The sequence below is a fragment of the Protobothrops mucrosquamatus genome, unplaced genomic scaffold (genome assembly GCF_001527695.2).
Source record: "Protobothrops mucrosquamatus isolate PMUCROS unplaced genomic scaffold, P.Mucros_1.0 scaffold400, whole genome shotgun sequence".
NCBI lineage: Eukaryota > Metazoa > Chordata > Lepidosauria > Squamata > Viperidae > Protobothrops > Protobothrops mucrosquamatus.
In genome coordinates this window covers 262,296-287,475 of record NW_015386731.1, presented here as the reverse complement: position 1 = coordinate 287,475, position 25,180 = coordinate 262,296, and the positions used below count along the sequence as shown (strand labels likewise).

The 25,180-nt window shown below is 34.8% G+C and overlaps 2 protein-coding genes across 2 annotated transcripts; one reads left to right on the top strand and one right to left on the bottom strand.

Annotated features, from left to right (window-relative positions):
- Positions 1-3,997: 3,997 nt before the first annotated feature.
- LOC107287596 (olfactory receptor 2AP1-like) lies at positions 3,998-4,936 on the bottom strand. The gene has a single exon (XM_015816118.1). The coding sequence runs from the start codon at positions 4,934-4,936 to the stop codon at positions 3,998-4,000; it is 939 nt and encodes a 312-aa protein (XP_015671604.1).
- Positions 4,937-6,367: 1,431 nt separating this feature from the next.
- Positions 6,368-23,214, top strand: LOC114922573 (vomeronasal type-2 receptor 26-like). The gene is made up of 8 exons (XM_029284170.1): positions 6,368-6,562; positions 7,689-7,869; positions 12,172-12,370; positions 13,519-13,807; positions 14,508-15,353; positions 16,316-16,543; positions 18,561-18,687; positions 22,313-23,214. The coding sequence occupies exons 1-8, from the start codon at positions 6,368-6,370 to the stop codon at positions 23,212-23,214; spliced, it is 2,967 nt and encodes a 988-aa protein (XP_029140003.1).
- Positions 23,215-25,180: the final 1,966 nt, after the last annotated feature.

Here is a 25,180-nt window from a genome sequence, read left to right as displayed (position 1 = left end):
ATGTGACCCTAGAGAGAAACATTATATTCCTTAAATAAGTAAATAAATAGTTTAATTTAAAAATAATATCTCAAGGATTAGTAAATATTAAAAAAAGAATTATTTTTTAGTGTTTTACTTAGACTGCTCTGACAGCCATTAGCTTTATGCTAAAGAGTTATTACCATGAAATCAGTATGTCCTAAAAGTTTGTTCACTTGCTTTTTCTTTACCATAGGATATTCAAATCATAGGGAAAAAAAGAAAAAAAAAAGTATGAGGCCATTAATACACAATTGTTCAGTATAGATACTATTGGAAACTATCCTGTTGATGACTATTCTGCACTGATGCTTCAGAACATCTAACTTGAAGAATCTGTTAATATGGATACTTTTATTAGAATATAGATGTAAAGACTTAACAGAGTAAAAGAATTGGAAGGGACCTCAGAGGGGTGACCTTGGAGGTGTTCTAGTCCAACTCTCTGTTCAACCATTTCTGATAAATGGCTGACCAATCACTTCTTAAAAACCTCCAGTGATGAAGCACCACAACTTCCATTGATTAATTGTTCTCACTGTCAGGAAATTTCTTCTTATTTCTAGATTGGATCTCTCTTTAATTAGTTTTCTTTCTTTGCTTCTTGTCAATTCCTTCAGGTGCTTTGGAGAATAGGTTGATCCCTTCTTCTTTGTAGCAGCTGCTCAAATATTGGAACAGTGCTGTCATGTCATTCCTAATTCTTCTTTTCATTAAACAAGATATATACAATTCCTGCAACTGTTTATAGGCTTCAGCCTCCAGTCGTCTAGTCATCTTTATTGTTCTTCTCTGCACTCTTTCAACATCTTTTTATATTGTGGATGCAATATTCCAAGTATGGTCTTACCAAGATCACATTTGGAATATGTCTTACCAAGACATTATAAAGTGTCCCAACACTTCACATGAACTTGATTCTATTCCTCTGTTAATGCAGCCTTTGCTTTTTGGCAGCTGCAGCACATTGCTGGCTCATATTCAAGTGATTGTGGGCTAGGACTCCATGATCATTAATACAGTTACCACTATTGAGCTATTCCACTGGTTAATTGTCCTCACTGTCAGGAAGTTTCTCCTTAATTCCAGATTGTTTCTCTCTTTGATCAGTTTCCAACCATTGTTTCTTGTCCTGCCCTCTGGTGGTTTGGTGAATAACATGACCCCCTCTTCTTTGTGGCAATAGTAGGTTGTAGTCTACTTTATCAAATACCTTGCTGAAATCCAAGTAAATTAGGTCCATAGCATTTTTCTGGTTCACTAATTTAGTCACTCTGTCAAAGAATACACTAAGATTTGTCTAGAATGGTCTGTTTTTGACAAGTCATGTAGACTTCTGATTAAAAATTTGTTTGCCTCTAGATTTTCACAGATATTCAATTATCTTTTTCAGAATCTTCCCAGATACTATATGAGGCTGATAGGTCTGTAGTGGATCCATTTTTTCCCTCCTTTTTTGAAGATGGAAACCACATTAGCTCTTTTCCAGTCCTCCGGTATTTTCCTGGTGCTCCAGGATCTTTAAAAGATATGGTTCAGTAGTTCTAAGATCATATCTGCTAGTTCTTTCAGAATCCTGGTATGTAATTCATCTGTACCTGGTGATTCGAACTCATCTAGAATGTTTAGATGTGCTCTTACCATTTTCTTGCTTATTTTGACTTGCATTCCTAATCTGTCTTTTACGGTACTACTTTTGATAGGTTGGGCTACTTTTTTTTTCTTTTGCATAAAGACCATTGCAAAGAATGAGGTTCCTTTTTCTCCCTAATGTCCATCGCTTCCTTGTCATCTTCTCCCATTAGTGGACCAACTGTTTCCTTGGCTTTGTTTGTTTTTAACATGTTGAAATAAACTCTTTTTTATTAATTTTGACATTTGTTGAAAATCATTCTGAGCCTAGCTTTCCTGACCCCATTTTTGCAGATTCAGGCTGTATTCTGGTATTCTACCTTAGTTATGTGTCTTTCTTTCCATTTTTTTATACTTGTCCTTTTTGTCTTTCAGTTTATCAGCAAATTTTTTATGCAACCATAAAACCAATTCTTCAATTTCTTTCTTTCTTTCTTTCTTTCTTTCTTCCTTCCTTCCTTCTTTCTTTCTTTCTTTCTTTTTTATTGCAGTATTGTGGGGGATTGGATTTTTATAATTACATTTTTCACAGTTTCCAAAGCTTTTTGAGTTGTTTCCCCCTTTAATATTTCAGCTATGGAATCCTTTCCAAGCTCTAAGTGTATTCAAATCACTTTCTATTAAAATCTAAGACACTAGTTTGATTTTATACTATTGATTATGTATTTATTACACTAAATTCCAATATGGCACATGGATATATCTTTTCAATAAATTGAATAACATTTGTTTACATTTTAGTTAAACAAACATAACTATTACAGTTTGAAATATTAAACTTGGGAGATAATGACTTCCATATTACTAATGTTAATTCCCAATGGTTTCATTAAGTCAAAAGACACTAAATGCCTGTCTGAAAATAAATAGTTCCTCTATTTATATTGAAGATAAAGAGTCTGTATTTGCTAGCAAAAACCATGCATTTCTGTATGTACTGTTCTGTTTACTAAAGACATAAGATAATAATAAAATATTATTAAGAACCCATACTGAAATGGTAGTTGTTATGTATGTACCCTATTTTTATTAATATATCTTAACTATCTATAATTATAATGAAATCTTATTCAATCTTGTTTCTGTCTGTATCTTTTTCCTGTTCTCAGTCATTGTTCTTGGTTAATTGGTTAGCTGAGACTCTCACAATCAGTTTCCTAAAAGATAATAGTTTATATAGTTTAAATCAGTAGACAAAGTCATTTCTGTACCTCATGAACTTTTCAAACTGAACATGAGAAGTTGTATTTTTTTTAAAAAAAATAGAATTTTCAAATTCATACACATTTCTTAATATTTGCAAAGTTTGTACATAATATGATAATCCATTCTGTTTCTGTAACTTTTTTGTATTGTACATAATGCCTCACTTGATATCTGCTTGAAGGTTCATTAAGAAAAAAAATCTTACTGAACTTACTGACATTAAAGTTATGAATACTGAATCTTTTCCAGCTAATGCAAGAATTACTCAGTATTCAATTTTACAACATCAATGAAAGAGACTTCTAAGAAACCCATTTACCATATGTGTAATGGTATGTGACACTATGTGACTGTTCAATTTCATGTGGAATTCTCAGATGCTTTAATATTCAAATGAAAAATCACCAACAAAAATAAAATAATTACATTATGTTTATTTTATATTGTATTTGACTTGGTTTTTTTTAAAAAAGATATTTTACAAACTTTAAGAATCCAAAAAATAAAGAAACATTTTTGATCTTTATTTCCTTTCTGTAAAAGTTATCTATAAAAGTGACAGCCAAAAAACTCTATAGAAATGTAGATTAAGTGCCTGTTTAGGATTGTATTAGTGTGTGAAGAGCTCCAATTTCAATGTCAACAGGGCAGGCAAATAGTTTCCTATATTTCTGTCTCTCCAGTGAAAGGAGAAATTACATTTTTATTACCTGTATTTCTGTACCTATTTGATAGTGAAGAATGTTATACTAATTTTGAAACAGATATGAATAGGAAAGAATCTTAACTCAGAATCATCATGAAAATAAGATGAAGCCCATTCTAGTAATTTAAATTGCTAAAGGCAAGAAGATATAGCAATCCAATTCATTGTAAATAAAAACCATTTATCCATACAACTGAATCTAACTATAATTGAAAGGATATTTACTTTATGTTATATATCAATATTTATTGAAATGTATTTTGGTGATAGGGTTAAAAATAGTGTGATGGAAATTGGGAAACAATTATTTCTAGTCCTATAGTTACCAGGAGTTAAGAGTGACTCAAAGACAAATAAACACAGACACACACACAAATTCTTGGGTACACAAACACACACACATAATTAATTATTCCAAAAAAAAACCCCTTCTTAGCACAGAATGTTTCTAATGATTATCTTTATCTCTCTGTTTCTCAAACTGTAAATAAAGGGATTGACCATGGGGGTTAGAATGGAATATAGAAAAGAGAAGCTCTTATTCATATCTCTGAATTTGCCAGTTGTTGGCATAATGTAGACAAGCATTAAGGAGCCATAGAAAATGGAAACTACAGTGAGATGGGAAGAACAGGTGGAAAATGCCTTTTCTCTCCCATTCACAGATTGGATTTTTATAATTGCCTGGATGATAAAAGCGTAAGATGAGACAGTTATGAAAAATGTAGGTATAATTCCTAAAAATGATGTTATCAAAGCAACTCTTTCAATCACCCAAGTGTCACTGCAAGAAAGACGTATTAAGGGTGTGAAATCACAAAAGAAATGGTCAATTTCGTATTGATTACAGAATGTGAGTTGTGTCAACAAGGATGTCAAAACACTGATAAGCAGAAATCCTATTATCCCTGATGTAAAAACCAGCAAAATACATGTTTTGCCATTCATAAGTGTGACATAATGCAAGGGTCTACATATGGCTAGATAACGATCATAAGACATTGCTGCCAAAAGGTAACATTCAGTAGCTCCCAAAGTAGAAAAGAAATGCATCTGTAAAATACAGCCCCAAAGAGAAATTGTTTTCTTTCCAGAGAGAAAAATGGCCAGCATTTTAGGTATTGTTGTTGAGGTGTAGCAAATTTCCAAACAGGCTAGATTAGAAAGGAAGAAGTACATAGGAGTATGAAGATGCTTCTCCATCATAACCAATATAATTATGAGAAGGTTTCCAGACAGTGTTACAGTATAAAAGATTAAAAATAAGAAGAAGAAAATAGTGTCCAGGTTCTCAGTATTCCCAAATCCAAGAAGGATGAACTCTTTTATCCTTGTTGTGTTTTGCCATTCTGAATGCTTTTCAAATGTCATCTATTAGTAAAATGTCAAATGTTGCAGATTTTGTAATTCCTATATAACCTACTGTAATGCATGAAAAGAAACATATATTTACAGATATATTCATTTTCCATGAGATGCAGCAAAATTTGCATTAATTCCAGAAAAACATAGAGCTTCCTCCACATTAAGTCACATTCACTTGACGCCCACAGAAATTATGAAGAACTGATAGCTAGGACTATGTTGATTTTTTTATTGTAACTATTTCCTGCAAATAGAATTAATATACTCAATTATTTACAAATTGCACATGTGTCATGCAGTTAAAAAACATAATTGAAAATTATGCATTTCATTGAAAATATTACATTTTAAAACTTTCTGAGCTTAAATCTTGAAATAAAAAAATATCTTTCTAGGTTATTTCTGTTGATTGAAAAGGTAAAAATATAATAATAGTGAAATAAAAAAGATATATAAGGAAAATACCTATGATTCTTGATTTAAAAGGTAAAGTTCTAGTGTTCCAGTTAGCATAAGAAATAATTCTCCCAAGAATGTGGCATTTAAAAGAAACAGGCATTGTTTTATTGGCTATTGGTAGTAAATATCATCATTCAACTCAGTTGTAGCCTTCTTTTGTTCTCAGTGGTGTGAACCTACACTAAAGATAAAATAATCAGAATAGCCCCAAGAGGAAAAAAAATGTTTCCAGAAGATAATTTGCCTAGTGGAAATGAAAATTTAGAGGAGCAAGAAGGGAATAAAGTGGCCTTTTTTTCCCCCTTCTCACTCATCTCTATCTACTTTTTGTCTTAATATTTCTAGCAAAACCTGGAAATGTTAAGAAAGTTTTTTTAAAAAAGTAATATTTTCAACGAAACATGTAATTTTCAATTATGTTTTTTAATTGCACGAACCATGTGCAATTTATAACTAATCTAGTCCATTAATTATATTTGAAGGAAATATTTACAATAAACGAAAGTGTAATATGAAAAACCATAAAATATATATATTTTTTCAACCTGGCATCAGAGGAAAGTCTGTAAAATGTTGTCAGAACTTTGCAGGTAAATGTCTGCAATGTTGATCAAATAAACCAATTGTATATTCCTCCCTTTTAATTTTAACAGTTTTAATAGTTAGCTCATTCAAATATTGTAGGATTTTATTTCTCTTCAGTTCTTTTTTATTCCACTTCACAGGCTTCTTCAAGGCTTTAACAGGTACTTTTGGAGATCCAAAACCAAGATGCTGGATGGGAGTGGATGCCTGATGTAAGGCTCCTAATAACGTTCCCTCAATATTGAAAAATAATATGTGGGTCTTTCTCCCTGTAGAGCACTTGTCAAATGCCTTACCATATGTCCCTGCCTGACATACATAGAATATCAACAGTGTCCAAGAGTTTGATCATAACCAGAGCTGAAGCTAGTGGACATAGAGCCAGAGCTAGAGATGGAACTGGCTGCTATTGTGCAGAGCCTCATGGATTCCACGTTGAGAACAAGGGTGGTAATGGCAGTGGTTGTGGCAGAGAGCCAACAGTGGAAACTAGGGCAGAGATGGAAAAATCCAAAGCTGGTCCATAACATCAGCAATAGCAAAGGTGCAGCTGCAGGGCTGGTGGACAGAGGAGAGTCAGAACTGATGGTTGGACACCAGACCTGGAGGCTAAATGGGGTGGCAACTGCAGGAACTCAAGGCTACACCTGGAGCCCAGTAGCCCTTGGGAGAGGCCTGGGAACAATCCCAAGGAGGTGATTCTGGAAATCCAGTGGAGAACTGGGTAGTGAGCATCAGTGCTGGAGGAAGACAATGCCCCAAGATGAATGGAAAGTCTGCTTCTAGGATGGAAGCCTGGGTGAATCTGTACATTTGGAGGTGAATGGTTGCATGCAATTGAGAGGGAGTAACAGTTGGAGGGGTTAATGAGTATATTCTGTCCCCTGTTGAAATCATTGAAGAGCCCTGGTAGAATGCAGTATTGCAAACTAAATATGTCTACAGTCTGGAGTTCAATCCTGACAGAGCTCAAGATTGACGCAGCCTTCTATCCTTCCGAGGTTGATAAAATGAGGACACAGATTGTTGAGAGCAATATGCTGATATTGCAAACCACTCAGAGAGTACTGTAAAGCACTATGGAGCAATATATATGTCTATTGCTATTGCTATAAGCATAGGGGAAGGATTGTTGTATCTGGAAAACTAAGAGAGGGGATCTTTCTACTTAAGTCTACCAATTCAGCATTGAAATATTAGACTTTTTCTTTTTAATCCAGCTTCAAAGTATTCATTTGTTTTATTGGGGAACTTGGGTGATATCCATCAATTTCAAAAAACAAAGTGATAAATTATTATATTAATGTTTTTTTTAGAAAGCAAAATTTGTAGCTGAAATAAATAAAGGCATTGCTTTTAAACAAACATTTTTGCTTTTTAAGCCAGTGATGTTTTTATGATACCCTAAAACATAGATCCTCAAAACAGAACTCGCAGCATAACTGAGAAGCTAGAACATGCTATTTGTTAATTCTTTATAATGCTATGATTTACAAACTCGGGATATCAATTTATAAAACTTCATTATTAAAGAATGACATCCTGTAATGCTGGATTAAAAAAACTTTAAAATATTATTTCAAAATAGCAGAATAGATGTGATATCTGTGCTGGTCAGAGTAAATAGCTATTTTAGGAATTAAGAATTGTCCCCTTAAGGGATAGCCTTTTGGGTAATGTAGTTTTAAGTTACCTGGTCATATTTGTGTTTCAGATTAGCCACTGGGAGGGACTTCTGATTGGCTACCAAGATTTCTGGCTACGTGAAGGCCAGCGGGGTCTTTGTGAATTCCAGCCACGAGAACTGTTTGCTCCTTTAACATGGGAAAAAACTACCTCTTTTCACCTATGTGTTGGCTCTAGATTATGCAATGTGCTTCAGAAGAATCTCTCCAGTAACTGTGAATTAATGTTTAGAGAATGCCTGATGAATTAAAGTAATCTGCATGAAACCCTTTCATTGGAGTTTATCTGCCTGTATCAAGCAACAGCAGCCCCCTTGCTTGAAACAGAACAATATCCATAGGAGAGGTTTATTTATTTATTGTATATGGCTTCCCATTTCATTGAACATAACTCTGAGTAGCAGAGTTAAAATAATGTTGGAGCTGTTAAAAAAATAAAAATATAAATAAAAGCGAGTTTGTAGGAAAAGAGCATCAATCAAAATATATTATGTCTTTTGTGCAGGCTCCCTACAGATCTCTAAGGATCCCTAAGCTTCCAGAAAAGTTACAATTTCAAGCCATTCTGAAAGATTAAGAGTGATGGGACTTATCTCACTTTAGAGGTGGGATGCTTGTGTGAGGAGCTGATGATGTTCCAGAAGACAGAACCTACAGCAGAAAAGACATATCTATGTCCTAGCAGATGAAACTGTTTTCGTATACAAGACCTGCAATATAATCCTCCTCCAGGATTTGATGTGGTCACAAAGAGGCAGTCATCAAATAGCCAGGAAAAATTGCATAACACAAAGTAAATATCATTTAACATGTCCAATGGAAGAACATATTTATATTGCATGTAATAATATTAAAGAGACTCAGAAAATTTCCCACACTTGAGGAATAGTTTTTTGAGGATTTCTTTTATGTCTTTGTTTCTCAGACAATAAATGAAGGGATTGACCATGGGGATAAGAGCGGAATAAAAGAAAAAGAAGCCCTTTTTCATATCTTTGAATTTTCCAGTGGCTGGTAAAATATATACAAATATTAAGGATCCATAGTAAATGGAAACCACCATCAGATGGGAAGAACAGGTGGAAAATGCCTTTTGTCTCCCATCCACACATGGAATATTCAGAATTACACTGATGATAAAAGTGTAAGATGATACAATTATGAAAAATGTAGGTAAAATTGCTATAGATGATGTTATCAAACAAGCACTTTCAATCACCCAAGTGTCATCACAGGAAAGTTGTACTAATGGTCTGAAATCACAGAATAAATGGTCAATTTCATAAAGCTTGCAGAATGGATGGTTGCTCCACATGCCCAGAAGATAAATATCCAAGTAAGGACTAAGATTCATGTCTTCTCAAGAAAACATCTTTTCTGTCTTATGAAGAATCAATGGGAATAGGTCTAGTCATTCTGTCACTTGTCTTTGTTCTCTGCACAATTGTGGTACTGGAAACATTTTTGAAGTATCATCATACTCCCATTGTCAAGGCCAATAACTAAAACCTCACCTACATTCTACTCATCTCCCTCCTTCTCTGTTTTCTTTGCCCACTGCAGTGGATGTACTTGTACTGCAATTGGTGCACTGCTTTCATAACCAATACCCAAACAAACCCCATTCTTGGTAACTACTAGCTTCCAGGATTAGGCATTGGCCAATATGAGCAGGACAATTTCTTCTATGGAGTAGACTAGAGAACACCTCAGGGATATCAAGTTGGGGGACATGGAAGAGACCAAATAGTGGGCATGAGAAATAACTGAGATACTTCCACATCAGGCATATGGGTTATGGGGGAGGGGAAAAACAATCAGATTTACAATGAAGGGTGGTGATGACCTCTATAGGCACAATTACTGGATACCTTCTGCCATTTTGGGAGTTACTGATAGAAGATAGGAATGACTCAGTTACACTTCAATCTCACAGCCCACAACCAGTTTTCTCTGAGAACTTGAGAGAGGCAGATGAGTCTGAAAGGGAGGGTTTGTGGGTAAGACATTGGGAGACCAGGCAAAGAGTTGCTGCCTAGGAAATGGTCAGATAAGAGCTAACATAGACCACATCTGCATAGAGGGTGGAGTAAGAGGTTCATAAGGGACTGTCCCTAAGTTATTGGGTTGTAAAAGTGTCAGCAAGAGAATTTTACTTTCAGACTTCCAAGATTCTGCTAATGTAGCTTTACAGTAATTACTGGATTTGTGTGGTGGTCTACCTGCTATGGCTGATAGAAAATAAGAAAATAAGAAGGGCATATTGAGATTGTTGTTGTTAATTGCAAAGTCATGTCTGACCCATCACGACCCCATGGACAATGTTCCTCCAGGCCTTCCTGTCCTCTACCATCTTTTGGAGTCCATTTAAGCTCACGCCTACTGCTTCAGTGACTCCATCCAGCTACCTTATTCTCTGTCATCCCCTTCTTCGGTTGCCCTCAATCTTTCCCAGCATTAGGCCCTTCTCCAGTGAGTCCTTCCTTCTCATTAGGTGGCCAAAGCAGGGCTTTTTTTCTGCCGGAACGCGGCGGAACGGCGTTCCGGCACCTTTTTCCGGGCCGGCCGCACCGGAAATAGCCCCTCCCAAACCGGAAATAGCCCCTCCCAAATTTTACTTGCATATTTTTTCTAAAGGGGCAGGCCTAGGGTTTGATGGGGGCGTGGCCAGGTTTGAGTTCCGCCACCTTTTCGCTGAGAAAAAAAGCCCTGGGCCAAAGTATTTGAGTTTCAACTTCAGGATCTGGCCTTCTAAAGAACAGTTGGGGTTGATGTCTTCTAGGACTGACCAGTTTGAATGCCTTGCAGTCCAAAAGACTCACAGGACTCTTCTCCAGCACCTTAGTTCAAAGGCCTCAATTCTTTGTCACTCAGCCTTTCTTATGGTCCAACTTTCACATCCATACATTGCAACTAGAAAAACCATGGCCTTGACTATACGCACTTTTGTTGGCAGAGTGATGTCTCTGCTTTTTAGTATGCTATCTAGATTTGCACATAGCTTTCCTCCCCAGGAGCAAGTATCTTTTAATTTCTTGGCTGCAGTCCCCATCTGCAGTGATCTTGGAGCCCAGGAAAATAAAATCTGTCACTACCTCCATTTCCTCCCTATCTATTTGCCAGGAATTGAGAGGGCCAGATGCCATGATTTTGGTTTTCTTAATGTTGAGTTTTAAGCCAACTTTTGCATTCTCCTTCTTCACCCACATCAAGAGGCTCTTTAGTTCCTTTTTACTTTCTGCAATTAGAGTGGTATCATCTGCATATCTTAGATTGTTGGTATTTCTCCCAGCAATCTTAATTCCAACTTTTGATTCATCTAGCCTTGCCTTTCTCATGATGTGTTCTGCATATAAGTTAAATAGGCAGGGCGACAGTATACAGCCTTGCTGGACTCCTTTCCCAATTTTGAACCAATCAGTGGTTCCATGTCCAGTTCTCACTGTTGCTTCTTGACCGCATATAGGTTTCTCAAGAGACAAATAGGATGGTCTGGTACTTCCATCTCTTTAAGAACTTGCCACAATTTGTTGAGTGGCCAAGTTTCTGCTCGGTTTCATCCATGGAGTCTGACAATGTTATTTGGCCTAGTCATAGTGTAGCTGGAAAAGGTATGGTAGCTTGGGTGTAAACAGATTTGCTTTTAAAAAAATGGATCCATGAGTCCTATCAGTAACATGATCCTTTTTTTTTTTTTTTTTTTTGCTAATTTGTATGTTTTACTACTGGTTGTCAATTATTTTAGAACAGTGGCTTTCTGAAAACAGCATCAGTTTAGTAGAGAGGCAATTAAACATGATAACTTTTCATCTAATGTAGAAATCATGAGTGTTTTATAAAGACTACCTGTCAAGCACCTTAAAAAAAATATAATTGGTTTTAAGCACATATTGAAGGGTCCTGAACCTCCACATGCATTAACTTTGTTTTGAAATTGCACCCAATTTTGAGAAAAAGCCATCTTTGGACATTCTGACTTAATATTCAGTATAATAAAGAAACATTTCCCAGATCTCTCTTTCCCTTAAAAATATTCTTTCATTCATAAATTGATTTCTTTGAGGTTGGTTCATTTAAAAATGGCATTTATTAGCCAGATTGGAATAATAAGCATTTATACATGAGAAAACATTTTTTCACAATACTATAGAGAAATGAAACTGTAATTATTGCAATTTTCTTTATATATATAATTAGCAGTAATATTATTAATTCTGAATTCTGGTTGCACTTAAAGCCCTGATATGGAATGTTTATGCAATAGCAAGAATAAAATTTAGTATTTATGAACAATCTCTGGCTGTTCCCATTCAGAGCTAGACTCTAGTTATAGCTAAATGCTATGAGAATAATTCCTGGTAATTAGGACTTGTTTTTCAGAGTTTCAGAATAAATTAAGTATTGTGAGGAATGGGTGACTGCATAGTTCCTTCTTGTGTAACCTTGAACATTCTAAAGCTTTATCCAACAAATTCTATTAGGGACATATGTTTGGCATAATTGTGTTGATAGTTTTGCTTATATTCTTATTTGATATGGTTTACAAGTATGACATGAAAAGTTGCAAGGTTAATGATCCCCTCCCTATTCTTCACACTTATTTCCAGTCCGGTGATTTCATCATGGGTGCTATTACTTCTCTTGTCTTCATGCCTCCAGATCCAACTACCTTTTCTGAAGATCCCCATCATTCATTTATAAGAGAACCCATGTAAGATTTTTATATAATAATGTTTAGTATTCCAGATTGTACTCTAGAATAACAATCCCCAAAGCAATAGAATTAGTTATGGGGTGAAATACGTAAATTTTCCAGGTGAGCCATTAATGAGGTGATTTTTTTTTTTTATTCTTCATTTTCACTGGACCTCTGAAAAGAATTATATTAGCTGATTTATTATTCCTAACACAGAAATAGATTAAACAATGAGTTTGCTAATTGAAGTCTTTCTCACTTAACTAATTATGGGTTTGGTACAGGAATAGCAATGTTTAAGGAAAAGGCCAGCAATTTTTATCATGAAAAAAGAATTCAAAACAAAGATGTACTGAAACTTGAAAAAAAAATTTAGTTCTAAAAATGGTTTTTATATTAAAACCCTGTTTTTTATTTATATTATATACCATCCCCTTAGTGCATGTACACTTACTATTATCTATAATGATAAAAAGTGATATTGAAAAGCATCTTAGACAGTAAAATATTTATATTTTTGTTAAAAATTAAAGTGTATTTTAATACATATTCAGATTAATATAAGGACTGTTAGATTAATATAGGTTCTTAAAAACATTTATAGTTCAATAACAATAAAATGGCACACCTCTCTCTATATAAAAACGTAGATTAATGACATTATTTGATACCTTCACATGGCAAATATTTTAATTATGCCTCCATGTTTCAAGACCTTATCAATGAGACTGCAGCTATTTAACAATTTCACTGTGCTGAACTCAAAATGCCAGCAATAGGCAGAAAATATAATTAGTCATTGAGTTGTCTTTCTTAAGAAAGACTGACTTCAAAATGCATATCTTTCTCTTCATCTACTAGAATTACAAAAACAAAGCAAAGCAAACAAACAAACAAACAGTGTAGAACCCCAAAATGGCAACAGCCAGAAAATGTGATTTAGACTTAGAAACAAGGCAATATTATGAGAAATGTGAACTAATCCTTGTCAGTCCACAATGTCACAAGTTGAGTGACATTCTGATTTTGTGATAAAGTGTATTCCATTGGTATGACAGATAAAAGCATTGCATTCAGGAATAGAATGGTTTGATGAATCATACATTTGCTGCAATACTTTTTGTTAGATATAGAATATATCTTATAATGCTTTTTTATTGCAGAGTCCAGACTAAATTTTATCAGCATATTTTAGCTTTAATATTTGCTGTAAAGGAGATCAATGAAAACCCTCAGATCTTGTGCAACATCACCTTGGGTTTCAATATTTTCGACAGCTACGATGAGACATGGACTTATCATACCACAATGAAACTATTTTCACCATTGAAGAGAATAATCCCAAATTATAAATGTGGCTTTCAGAACAACATGATTGCAGTCATTGGAGCTCTTTATTCTGAAACTTCTATTTACATGGGAGATATCTTGAAAACCTATAAAGTTCCGCAGGTAAGAGGTGTGATGAGACACGATATCATATTATGTCATTTTGATCTTTTTACATTTCTGTAACTTGGAAACCTTATATATTTATACTTCAATAAAGTGAATAAAGCATATAAGTCAATAAAAGATAAAATTTAAAAAAAAATCATTGCAGAAAATAGGCCAGTAGTGTAATCATAAAATATTCAGTGAATTAAGAATATTTATTTAAAAATGGAAATATTCACAATATGCAAGATTAATTTAAAAAGTTCATAAATCATATTTCTTGGTCATAGATATAGTAAAATATTTTTTTTCTTAGAGAGAAGCTAAGAACAAAACCTGCATTCTTAAACAGCAACACCTAATTATATTCGTCACATTATTTTCTTCAAGTTATAGGATTTTACCCTAAAAAGGAAGCTTCCTGAGAATTTTTTAATTACAGAATAGAGATAGATAGATAGATAGATAGATAGATAGATAGATAGATAGATAGATAGACAGTCAGATTGATTGATTGATAGATGATAGATAGATAATTTAAAAAACCACAAAATGCAATTTTAAATGTTGTATACAATGACAACATTTTTAATTTTTAATTTAAATTTAAATGTTAGGAAATTTTAGTCCACCAGTTATTTCCATGGGGGAAAATATTAATTTCCTTCCATTCTCTAAATTTCTACTTCTTCTTTTTTTGTTTTTACTCCTGCAGATTATATATGGATCACATCCAGAGATGCCAGATCAAAGTGAATCTTTTTCCTTCTATCGAATGGTCCCTGGTGAAAGTTATGAATACAAAGGTCTGCGTCATCTGCTTTTGCACTTTGGATGGACCTGGGTTGGGATTCTTGTAAAAGAAGATGACGATGGAAGATTTGTGAGAATGACATTTTCAACGTTTCTTCTTCATGGCATTTGTATTGCCTTCCTTAAAAAAATAAGACCAATTTATATCAGTAATATTTCTGAGGATCTAGAATGGCTAGCAGAAATATATCATGTTTCAATGAACAACAAAGCCAAAGCAGTGATTGTCTATGAAAGAACACTTCTGCATTTGAGGTTACTATTACATCTTCCTAAAATGGAACTAGTGTCCTTAGAGCCTAAAGGTAAGGTGTGGATCATGACCTCCCAGATGGATCTTGCATCAGTGTTTTACCAAAAGAGCTGGGATATTCAAGACATCCATGGTTCCCTATCCTTTTCAGTTCACTCCAGTGATATTCCAGGATTTCAGGACTTTGTCCAGGCAAGACACCATTTTTCATCAAAAGAAGATGGCTTTATCAAAGATGTGTGGGTACATGCATTTGACTGTTCCTTTCCCAGTACTTTGGTGAATGATAAAGATAGTGATATTTGTACTATGAAGGAGAAACTAGAGGACCTCCCTGGGACTTTTTTTGAAATGAGCATGACTGGCCATAGTTACAATATATATAATGCAGTATATGTTGTAGCTCATGCTTTGCATGCCCTGCAGATTGAACAAAAACAAGAAAGAAACCTGTACAGAGGAAAACAAAATCTTCAGACTCAGCATCCATGGCAGGTATAGACTTGAGCTGTCATTCTTTAATCTATTCAGTATCTTTATAGATGTATATAGATCGCTTCATTTACTCAATAAATTGGTGTTAGATTTATTATACTTCTGACTTCCAGTACAATTTCATAGACATACAAATTTACTAAGATACATACAAATTTCTGCACATTTCAGGAGCCAGAAATGGACATTTTTCCTATTTTTGAACCTCAAGCAATTTCCAAAATGGTTTTTAGTAGTTTAATGAAATACAGTGAAAATACCTATTAAAAAGCAGAATATGTACAATTATAAAATCAAGACAAAAATATTGGTAAAAATAATGCACATTAAGAGAAAGAATACATTGAAAATCAATTCAATTGAACAATTGACTGTTATGTTGCATTTGATTTTTAAAAGATCTCCAACACATTCTAAAACTTGATTCATTTAAAAGTCTGCCAAAAAAAAGTAATACCCAAGCTGAAACCTTAACCTATTTCCTCTATCAGTTATATATCAATATTCCATGATGATAGCTCTTTCATAATCTGAAAGGTTAAAATCTTCTAATAGGAAGTTGCACTCATGAAAATTAAAAAATAATGCATACTTGATACCCACCGAGTTTCTTTAATCTTCTTCTAATCCTCTAATCTTCTGTGAGGCTTCTTAGAAGACAGACAGTCCTTTCAAGCCAAGATATCTATGCTTTCAGAAATTATTCCATATTGTCAGTTTTAATTAGAAGACAGGAAATGTTTCATTTGATATGCATTAGAAAATGTTAGGGTACTGTAGACTATCTTGGAACCATTTTTTTTTTATGAAAATGGAATCTTTAAGAAAATTGTAATGTTGTTCAGGGGAAAATATAACCCTATAGAATATTGGAAGTTTCTTAATGAGATGCTTTTACATATCAGGAAATTTTATTCATTAATGACATTCTGACTAATTTTTGTGTATTATTTGATCTTCAGCTCCACCAGTTTCTAAAAAGCATTGCATTTAATAACAGTGTTGGGGATGAGATTTTGTTTGATCAGAAAAGGGAACTGATAGTTGGATTGGATGTTATCAATTGGGTCACCTTCCCCAACCAGTCTTTCTGTCGAGTGAAAGTTGGGAAACTGAATCCCTTGACTTCTGAGGGCAAAAAGCTCATCATTCATGATGAAGCCATCACCTGGCATGAATCTTTCAACCAAGTAGGTTTCGAATGTAGGTAATTACATCTATATGTTATTTAATATACAGGTGGTCCTCAATTCACAACTATTCATTTAGTGACTATTCAAAGTTACAATGGCACTGAAAAATGTGACTTATAACCATTGAAACAAATGTGACTTATAACCATTGAAACATTCCTCATAATCATGTCATCAAAAATTGGGTGCCAGGCAACTGAGATGTAATTATGATGGTTGCAGCATCCCAGGATCATGTGGACATCATTTGCAACCTTCCCAGACAGCTTCTTACAAGCACTCAATGGAGAAAGCTGGATACACTTAATGACTGTATAATTCACTTAACAACTTCAGTGATTTGCTTAAAAACTATGATTAAAAAAAGGTTGTAAAATTGGGCATGATGCACTTAACAATCACCTTGCTTAGCAAGAGAAATTCTGGTCCCAATTGGGGTCATAAGTCAAGGACCACCTGTATAAATAAAACATAAACATACTACATCTATGTTTTTTATGTTGCATAAAGCTGAAAAAAATGTAAGCAACGGCACCAAGGGAACAGTGACAGAAGTGGCCAGGAGGTCCTTTGCACACCATCAAATGGTGCACCAGTTGCATCCATACCTGGATTGGATTGCCCTGCTCACATTACCTCATACCTTGTAACCTCTAGATTAGACTACTGAAACACGCTTTACAAGGGGCTGCCCTGAAGACCATTTAGAAACTCCAACTGGTGCAGAATAAAGCTGTGTGGATAATAATTGGTGCCAGATATATGGCACACATAACACCACTTCTGAGTTAGCTGCACTTGTTGCCAGTGTGTTCCCAGGTGCAATTCAAGGAGCTGGTGGTTATTTATAAATCCCTACATGGCTTTGGACCAGGTATCTGAAAGATTGCCTTTTTTCTATAGTCTTTCCCTATCCAACCAGGTAAAATAGAATGGGCATGCTGCACATCAGCCAAAGAATGTTGGTTGGCAGGGACTAGAATGTTAACTTTTTCTGCAGTGGCCCCTGCTCTGGGGAACATCCTCCCTTCGAATATTACAATTTAGCCTTTCATAAAGTTCTTAAAACCTGGTTATGCTCTTGAGCCTGAGGTGCTGCATGTGCCAAGAACTGTGCCTCCTGGCTAGATGGTTAATGGGCTAGATATCTTACTTTTGTATGTACTTCCTTTTTTTTTTTTTTGCGGTTTTAATGCTTTTTACTGCTTTTATTATTTTAAAGTATTTTTTTAAAATTAATTGTAATATATGTTTTGAATTGTGAGCTGCCCTGCCATTTGCTGAAATGGGCATATATAGAAATCAATAAAATAAATTGTATAGTTTCTACATGGAAGCCTTCCCCTCATATGGGAACTATGATGCAAAAAAGGATTTTGCAATAGTGGCAAATATCTATAGCTTGGGTGTAGGATGAGGGTGAAAGTTTGTTCTCTGAGCTTGTGGGTTGGTTCCTGAATGTTTTGTAACAAAACATTCAGAAACCAACCCACTAACTCAAATAACAAACCTTTACCCTCAAAAAAGTTTTTTTTTTGCTTGTGACCTTTACTTCTAAAATCTCTTCTGTGTGTACATGTGTAGGTATGTATTTCTTTGTATGATGTTTGTCAGAAAAATATTGAAGATGATGTACTAAGTAATGCATCTACATGATTTACAGAGTAATAACAATATTTGTAGTTCAGAACTGTGGAATCCTTGATGCTCTCTGAGCTTGGTTTTTTCTGTAGATGTTTCATTACCCAACTATGTAACATCAGTATGCCCTGGAGATATTACCTAATTGAGTAAGAAAACATCTATAAGAAAACAACCAAGCTGCAAGGGCAGCAAGAGAGAGTTGAACTGCTACTGTTTCTGAGTTTTTAGATATATCAGTTGCTTGGTAAATTGGCTACTTCTTCATTGTAGAATCAATAGCCATATGATTGTTTATATGTACATGTTCTCTATATGTAAATAACTTGTAAGAATGCTAATATATTTTATTTTTTTCTTATTTCTGGGCCAGACACTACCTATTTCTCTGTGTACTAAGAGCTGCCTCCCTGGTAATTTCAGGAGAAAGCAGGAGGAAAAACAATTTTGTTGCTATGATTGTCTTCCATGTCCTAAAGAGAAAATGTCAAACCTGATTGGTAAGAAACATTATGAAATAAGATCTTGTGACTCTGCAGGATATACCAATAGAGAGGAAATTTTTGATGATGTAACCTGACATATGCATGAAAGAGCTTGTTATTTGATTATGGATTACCCAATCACCATGTTTCTTCCTTAACATTTGGAGCTTTTGTAAAATTGGAAAATTAATAAAACTTGTAATAAAAAAAGAATAATTCTTGTATTATGAAACTCATCCAGGTAAACAGATGGCGTTAATATTCCTTGATGCACAAAAAGTGTTTGATAATGTAAACTGGCAATTTATGTTTCAGCAGCTTGTAGAAATGGATTTTGGGGAAAAAAATATAAATGCAATCCCAACAATCTATGATAAACAGACCGCTAGAATAATTGTAAATGGAGATTATACAGAAAACTTTAAAATTAAAAAGGGTACAAGACAGGGATGTCCATTATCCCCACTGCTATTTATATTAACACTGGAAGTATTGAATAGAAATATTAGACAAGATGTAGAAATTAAAGGACTCGAGATAAAAGATGAAAAATATAAATTACAAGCATTTGCAGACAATCTGGTTTTTATATTGGAAGAGCCACTTGAAACAAGCACTAAACTGCTGGAAAAAAATAGAAAAAATGGAGAAGTGGCAGGTCTGAGAATAAATAGAGAAAAGACTAAAGCGTTGACAAAGAATTTAACAGAAAAACAGAAAAAACAACTTTCAAAAAAACAAATCTTCAAATAGTTAAAATCTACTTAACAGCAAGATGTGAAACAGTAAAAGAAGATATATATACACGATTGTTAAAACAAATAAAACTGGATTTGGAAAAGTGGAAAAATTTTCAATTGTCAATGTTGGGGAGAATAGCTACAGTGAAAATGAATATTTTACCGAAAATACTCTTCCTATTTCAAATGATTCCTGTAAGACTGGGAAAAGCTCTTTTTGACGAACTGAATGCAATAATATTGAAATTTATCTGGCAAGGAAAAAAAGCGCAAATTAAACTGAAAATGTTACAAGAAGCTAAAAATAGTGGAGGATTTGGACTCCCAGACTGGAGGTTGTACTACCAAGCAACTATCTTAACATGGCTCAAAGAATGGATATTGCTTAGAAACAAAAGACTACTGTACCTGGAGGGGTATGACCTGCAGATTAGTTGGCATGCCTTTCTGTGGTACGGAAAGAATAAAATACATAGATACTTTAAAAACCATTTTATAAGGAATGTACTTCTTTTAGAATGGGAAAAATAAAAGAAAAAAATTACATTAAGATACCTGAATGGCTTTCAACAATGGAAGCTTTTGCCTACCCAAACTTAACTTAATTAATTATGATAAAGTTGTAACTTATAAATATATTTCTGATAATGAAGGGAAACTGAAACATAGACAAGATCTACAACAACAAGGTATTGATTTAGCATGGTGGCCATACTTACAAGTCCAAACGAGATATGAAAAAGACGTGAAAACAATGGGATTTTATAAAGAACTGACAGAATTTGATCAAGTATTGTTAAAGACAGATGATAAGTTGATTAAGAAACTTTATAGGTTTCTGCTAAATCTAAAGATGGAAGAAGAACAAGTAAAAGAAACAATGATAATATGGGCAAAGAACTTTGGGTATACTATAGAGTTAGTAGCATGGCAAAAACTATGGAATAGAAGTATCAAACTAATTAAAGCTGTGCCATATAAAGAAAACTTGTATAAAATGTTCTACAGATGGCATATGATACCAGTGAGATTAGCGAAAATGTTTAAAAATACCCCAAATAATTGTTGGAAATGTAAACAAAGGCCAGGTATTTATTACCATATCTGGTGGACATGCCCTAAAGCAAAAAGGGTTTGGGTCAAAATACATTCATGGTTGGAGAAGATGACTAAAAAACAAATAAACTTTAAACCAGAATTGTTTCGGTTAGAAATAATAGGAGCTAATTACGAGAAGGAGAGCGGATATCTAATATTACATGTATTAACAGCAGCAAGAATTGTGTTTCCCCAATATTGGAAAAATGAAAACTTACCAACTGAAGAAATATTAATTAAAAATTTTTAGAGTGTCCAGAAATGGATAAATTGACTTTAGAGATTAAAGAGAAAGAAAATTCAGTTTACTTTAGAACATGGGATAATTTTTATCAATGGCTAGAAAAACGATTTAGAGAGAAAGGAATGTGATAAGTAACTTTGAATACATACTAGTAAGAAGGATGACATGGAGTGATTAACTAATATTGTCTAAAATAATTAACCATATTTATTGTTATCACAGTATTATATCTATTATTGCTATTTAAATGTATGTACCCAGACAATATGCTGTTTGCTAAATATTGAAAATGTTACCTGGGGAAACCCCAGCCCTATCGCCAACCCTGATCACAACCCTAATACAGATCCCAATCCCAACCCTGACCCCATCTTACCCTTAACCCCATAAAATTAATAAAACTTAAAAAAAAACAATCAGTCAAACAACCCACTTGATGGACTCCATCCCACTCTGGGTTCTTCAGGCCTATTGGCAAAACCAGGTCTTCAGGACCTTGTGAAAGTGTCAAAGTGGGGCTAGGGGATGGTGTTCCAAAGTGAGGGAGCCATCATGGAGAAGGGCCTTCTTCTGGGTCCCACCAGACGTACCTCCTTAGGAAAGGGGAGATCAATATTCCTTGTCTCCCTGCTCTGGTGGGTTGGGTGGATGTAGAGAAACAGTCCTTCAGATAACCTGATCCCAAGCTTCAAAAGGTTTTAAAAGTGACAATAAGTACCTTAAATTGTACCCAGAAGCAAATTGGCAGCCAATGCAGCTCCTGCAGGATAGGTGACATATATAGACATCTGGCCTGCACAAAACCACACAGGCTGCTACATTTTGAACCAATTGGAGTTTCCAGACATTTTTCATGGGTTGCTCCATGTAGAAGTACCAATGACAAGATGCACTTGTGCCTCTCAATAGATGCATCTGAGAGTTTTTCTCCTCCAAAAAGTTCTAAATTATGAATCAAAAGCAAAAACAAAATCTAGGAAAGTCAAGATTTTATTTTTTTACACATATCTGCCTGAGATGGTGTAATATAAGAATATTATCTACAATTGATCAATCATCTCTGAATTCTGTCTCCCCAACACAATATTTTCATATTCCTATAGGTTTACATTTTAAATGTTTGCTCGATCTGTCCAATCAACTTCTTCTTCATGCATGGAAGACACCGTTTAAAGTTTTGCATGTAGACTCTAATAAGAATTTGAATAGAAACAGTATAGATAGAGATAAAGTGGATACTTATTTTGGTCATCTTATCAGAAAGTCATATTAATAGAGTCTTTGGAATTAAAAAATATGCTATTAATTATATTTTATTCCAAATAATTAAAATGGAATTTATCTGATCTCCCCCCATTATTAGCCTCCTAATTTTCATTAATTGACCAGTATCCCAAAAGTTGGAAGACAGTAATAGTAATGGACAAAGACAAACTGAAAATATTGGTGCCAGCTATAGATGAAGGAAAGACACTGAAAAATCATATGTGATAAGAAGAGTAATGGAATTATAATAGAGGAATAACAGATTATTTTTCTTTTAAAAAATATCTTACAGACATGGATGATTGTTCTGGATGCCCAGAAGACCAATATACAAGCATGGACCAAGATTCATGTATTCCAAAGAGAATATCTTTCTTATCCTATGAAGAACCAATGGGAATAAGTCTAGTTATTTTGGCACTCTTTTTTTCCTTTTGTACAATTTTGATGCTGTCAACATTTTTGAAATATCACCATACTCCCATTGTCAAAGCTAATAATCGAAATCTCACCTATGTTCTACTCATCTCCCTCCTCTTCGGCTTCCTTTGCTCACTGCAGTTCCTCATTGCACCAAATGATATAATATGTCTCCTCCGACAAATTAGTTTTGGCATCATCTTCTCAATGGCTGTGTCTTCTGTGCTGGCTAAAACCATCACCGTGGTTTTGGCTTTCATGGCCACCAAGCCAGGATCCAGAATGAGGAAATGGGTGGGAAAACGGTTAGCCACCTCCATTGTTCTGTCTTGTTCCCTGATTCAAGCAGGCATATGCATTGTGTGGCTGTTCACATTTCCTCCTTTTCCAGATGTTGACACCCATTCAGAAATTAAGGAAATGATACTGCAGTGCAATGAAGGTTCAGCTACCATGTTCTACTGTGTCTTGGGCTACATGGGCTTTCTGGCAGCTGCCAGTTTCATAGTAGCTTTTTTCTCCAGGAATCTTCCTAGTAGTTTCAATGAAGCCAAATGTCTCACATTTAGCATGCTAATTTTCTGCAGTGTGTGGCTCTCCTTTGTTCCATCCTACCTGAGCACAAAAGGCAAATATGTGGTGGCTGTGGAGGTTTTCTCCATTTTGGCCTCTAGTGCTGGGTTGTTGGTTTGCATATATTTCCCCAAATGTTATGTAATAATTTTTAGGCCAGAACTAAACAACCAGAAGCAACTAATTAAAAGACAATATTAATAATGTAAATAAAAATATTTATTTCTATTATTTCTCATTTTCAATATCTTTTCTTTTAAATTTCCATTTTTAATCATTTATATTTGTATATTTTGGAATCTTTTGTCATGTATTTATTGAATACAAAGTTCTTGGAAGCTTTCTACCTTAGAAGAAGGAAATAGCAACCCACTCCAATATCTTTGCCATGAAAACCCCATGGACAGTGCCAAAAGGCAAAAATATATAATGCTGGAAGATGAGCCCCTCAGGTTGGAAGGTGTCCAATATGCTACTGGGGAAGAGCAGAGGGCTAGTACTAGTAGTGCCAGAAAGAGTGAAGTGACTGGACCAAAGCTGAAAGGACGCTCAGCTGTGGATGCATCTGGTGGTGAAAAGAAAGTCCGATGCTGTAAAGATCTTTTCTCCATAGGAACCTGGAATGTAAGATCCATGAATCAAAGCAAACTGGACGTGGTCATACAAGAGATGACAAGACTGAACATTGACATCTTAGGAATCAGCGAACTAAAATGGATAGGAATGGGTGAATTTAATTCAGAGGACCATCAGGTATACTACTGCAGGGAAGAATACCTCAGAAGAAATGGAGTAGCCTTCATAGTCATGAGTAGGAAAAGCAATACTGGGATTCAATCCCCAAAATGACAGAATGATCTCAGTTCGATTCCAAGGCAAACCATTCAATATCACAGTAGTCCAAGTCTATGCCCCAACCACTGGTGCTGAAGAGGATGAAATTGACCGGTTCTATGAACCCTTACAGCACCTTATAGAATCAACATCAAAAAATGATGTCCTTATCATCATGGGGGATTGGAAGCCAAAAGAAAACTGAAATAACTGGCAAGTTTGGCCTTGGAGTACAAAATGAAGCAGGGCACAGGCTGATAAAATGTTGTCAGGAGAATACGATGGTCATAGCAAACACTCTTTTCCAACAACTTAAGAAACGGCTCTACACATGGACATCACCAGACGATCAACACAGAAATCAGATTGAACATGTGCTCTGCAGCCAAAGATGGAAAAGCTCTATATAATCAGTAAAAACAAGACCAGGAGCTGACTGTGGCTCAGATCATGAGCTTCTTGTTGCAAAAGTTAGGCTTAAATTGAAAAAAGTAGGGAAAAATACTAGGCCACTCAGATATGAACTACCGTATTTTTTGCACCATAAGACGCACCTGACCATAAGACGCACATAGTTTTTAGACGAGGAAAACAAGAAAAAAAATATTCTATCTAAAATGAAGATAACACTGCATATATCCTTTTTTACCTTTAATATATGTGTGTGTGTGTGTGTGTGTGTGTGTCTGTGTCTGTGTCTGTGTGTGTATATATAAAATAAAGGTAAAAAGATATACCGTATGCAGTGTTCTCTTCAATTTAGATGTCAAAAGGGTCTCTCTGTCTCTCTCTTTCTCTTCTCTTTCTCTTTCCTTTTTTCGTTCTTCTTTTTCTCTCTTTCCTCTCCCCCTTTATCTTTCTCTCTCTTTCCTCTCTTTCCCTCTTTCCTCTTTTTCTCTTTCTCTGTCTCTCTTTCTCTTTCCCTCTTTCCTCTTTCCTTTTCTTTCCTCTCTCTTTCTCTTCTCTTTCCTCTCTTTTCTCAATCTTTTTTCTCTTTCCTCTTTTTCTCTTTCCTCTCCCCCTTTCTTTCNTCTGTTTCTTTCTCTCTTTCCTCTTTCTTCCTCTTTCCTTTAACTTTCTCTCTTTCCTCTCTCTTTCCTCTTTCTTCCTCTTTCCTTTAACTTTCTCTCTCTCTTTCCTCTCTCTTTCTTTCTGTCTCTGTCTGTCCCTGTCTCTCTTTCCTCTCTCTTTCTCTCTTTCTCTTCCTCTTTCCTCTAACTTTCTCTCTCTTTCCTCTCTTTCTCTCTCTTTCCTCTTTCTCTTTCCTCTTTCTCTCTCCTCGCTCTTTCTCTCTTTCTCTTTCCTCTTTCCTCTTTCCACTCTTTCTCTTTCC

Bases quoted from the DNA above. Each gene is read 5' to 3' on its own strand.
- LOC114922573 (XM_029284170.1), top strand. From the start codon at position 6,368: ATGGAACTGGCTGCTATTGTGCAGAGCCTCATGGATTCCACGTTGAGA. The intron at 12,371-13,518 runs GTAAGATTTTTA...TTTTTATTGCAG, and splicing joins TCATTTATAAGAGAACCCAT to AGTCCAGACTAAATTTTATC. The intron at 16,544-18,560 runs GTAGGTTTCGAA...TTTCTGGGCCAG, and splicing joins GGCATGAATCTTTCAACCAA to ACACTACCTATTTCTCTGTG.
- LOC107287596 (XM_015816118.1), bottom strand. From the start codon at position 4,936: ATGACATTTGAAAAGCATTCAGAATGGCAAAACACAACAAGGATAAAA.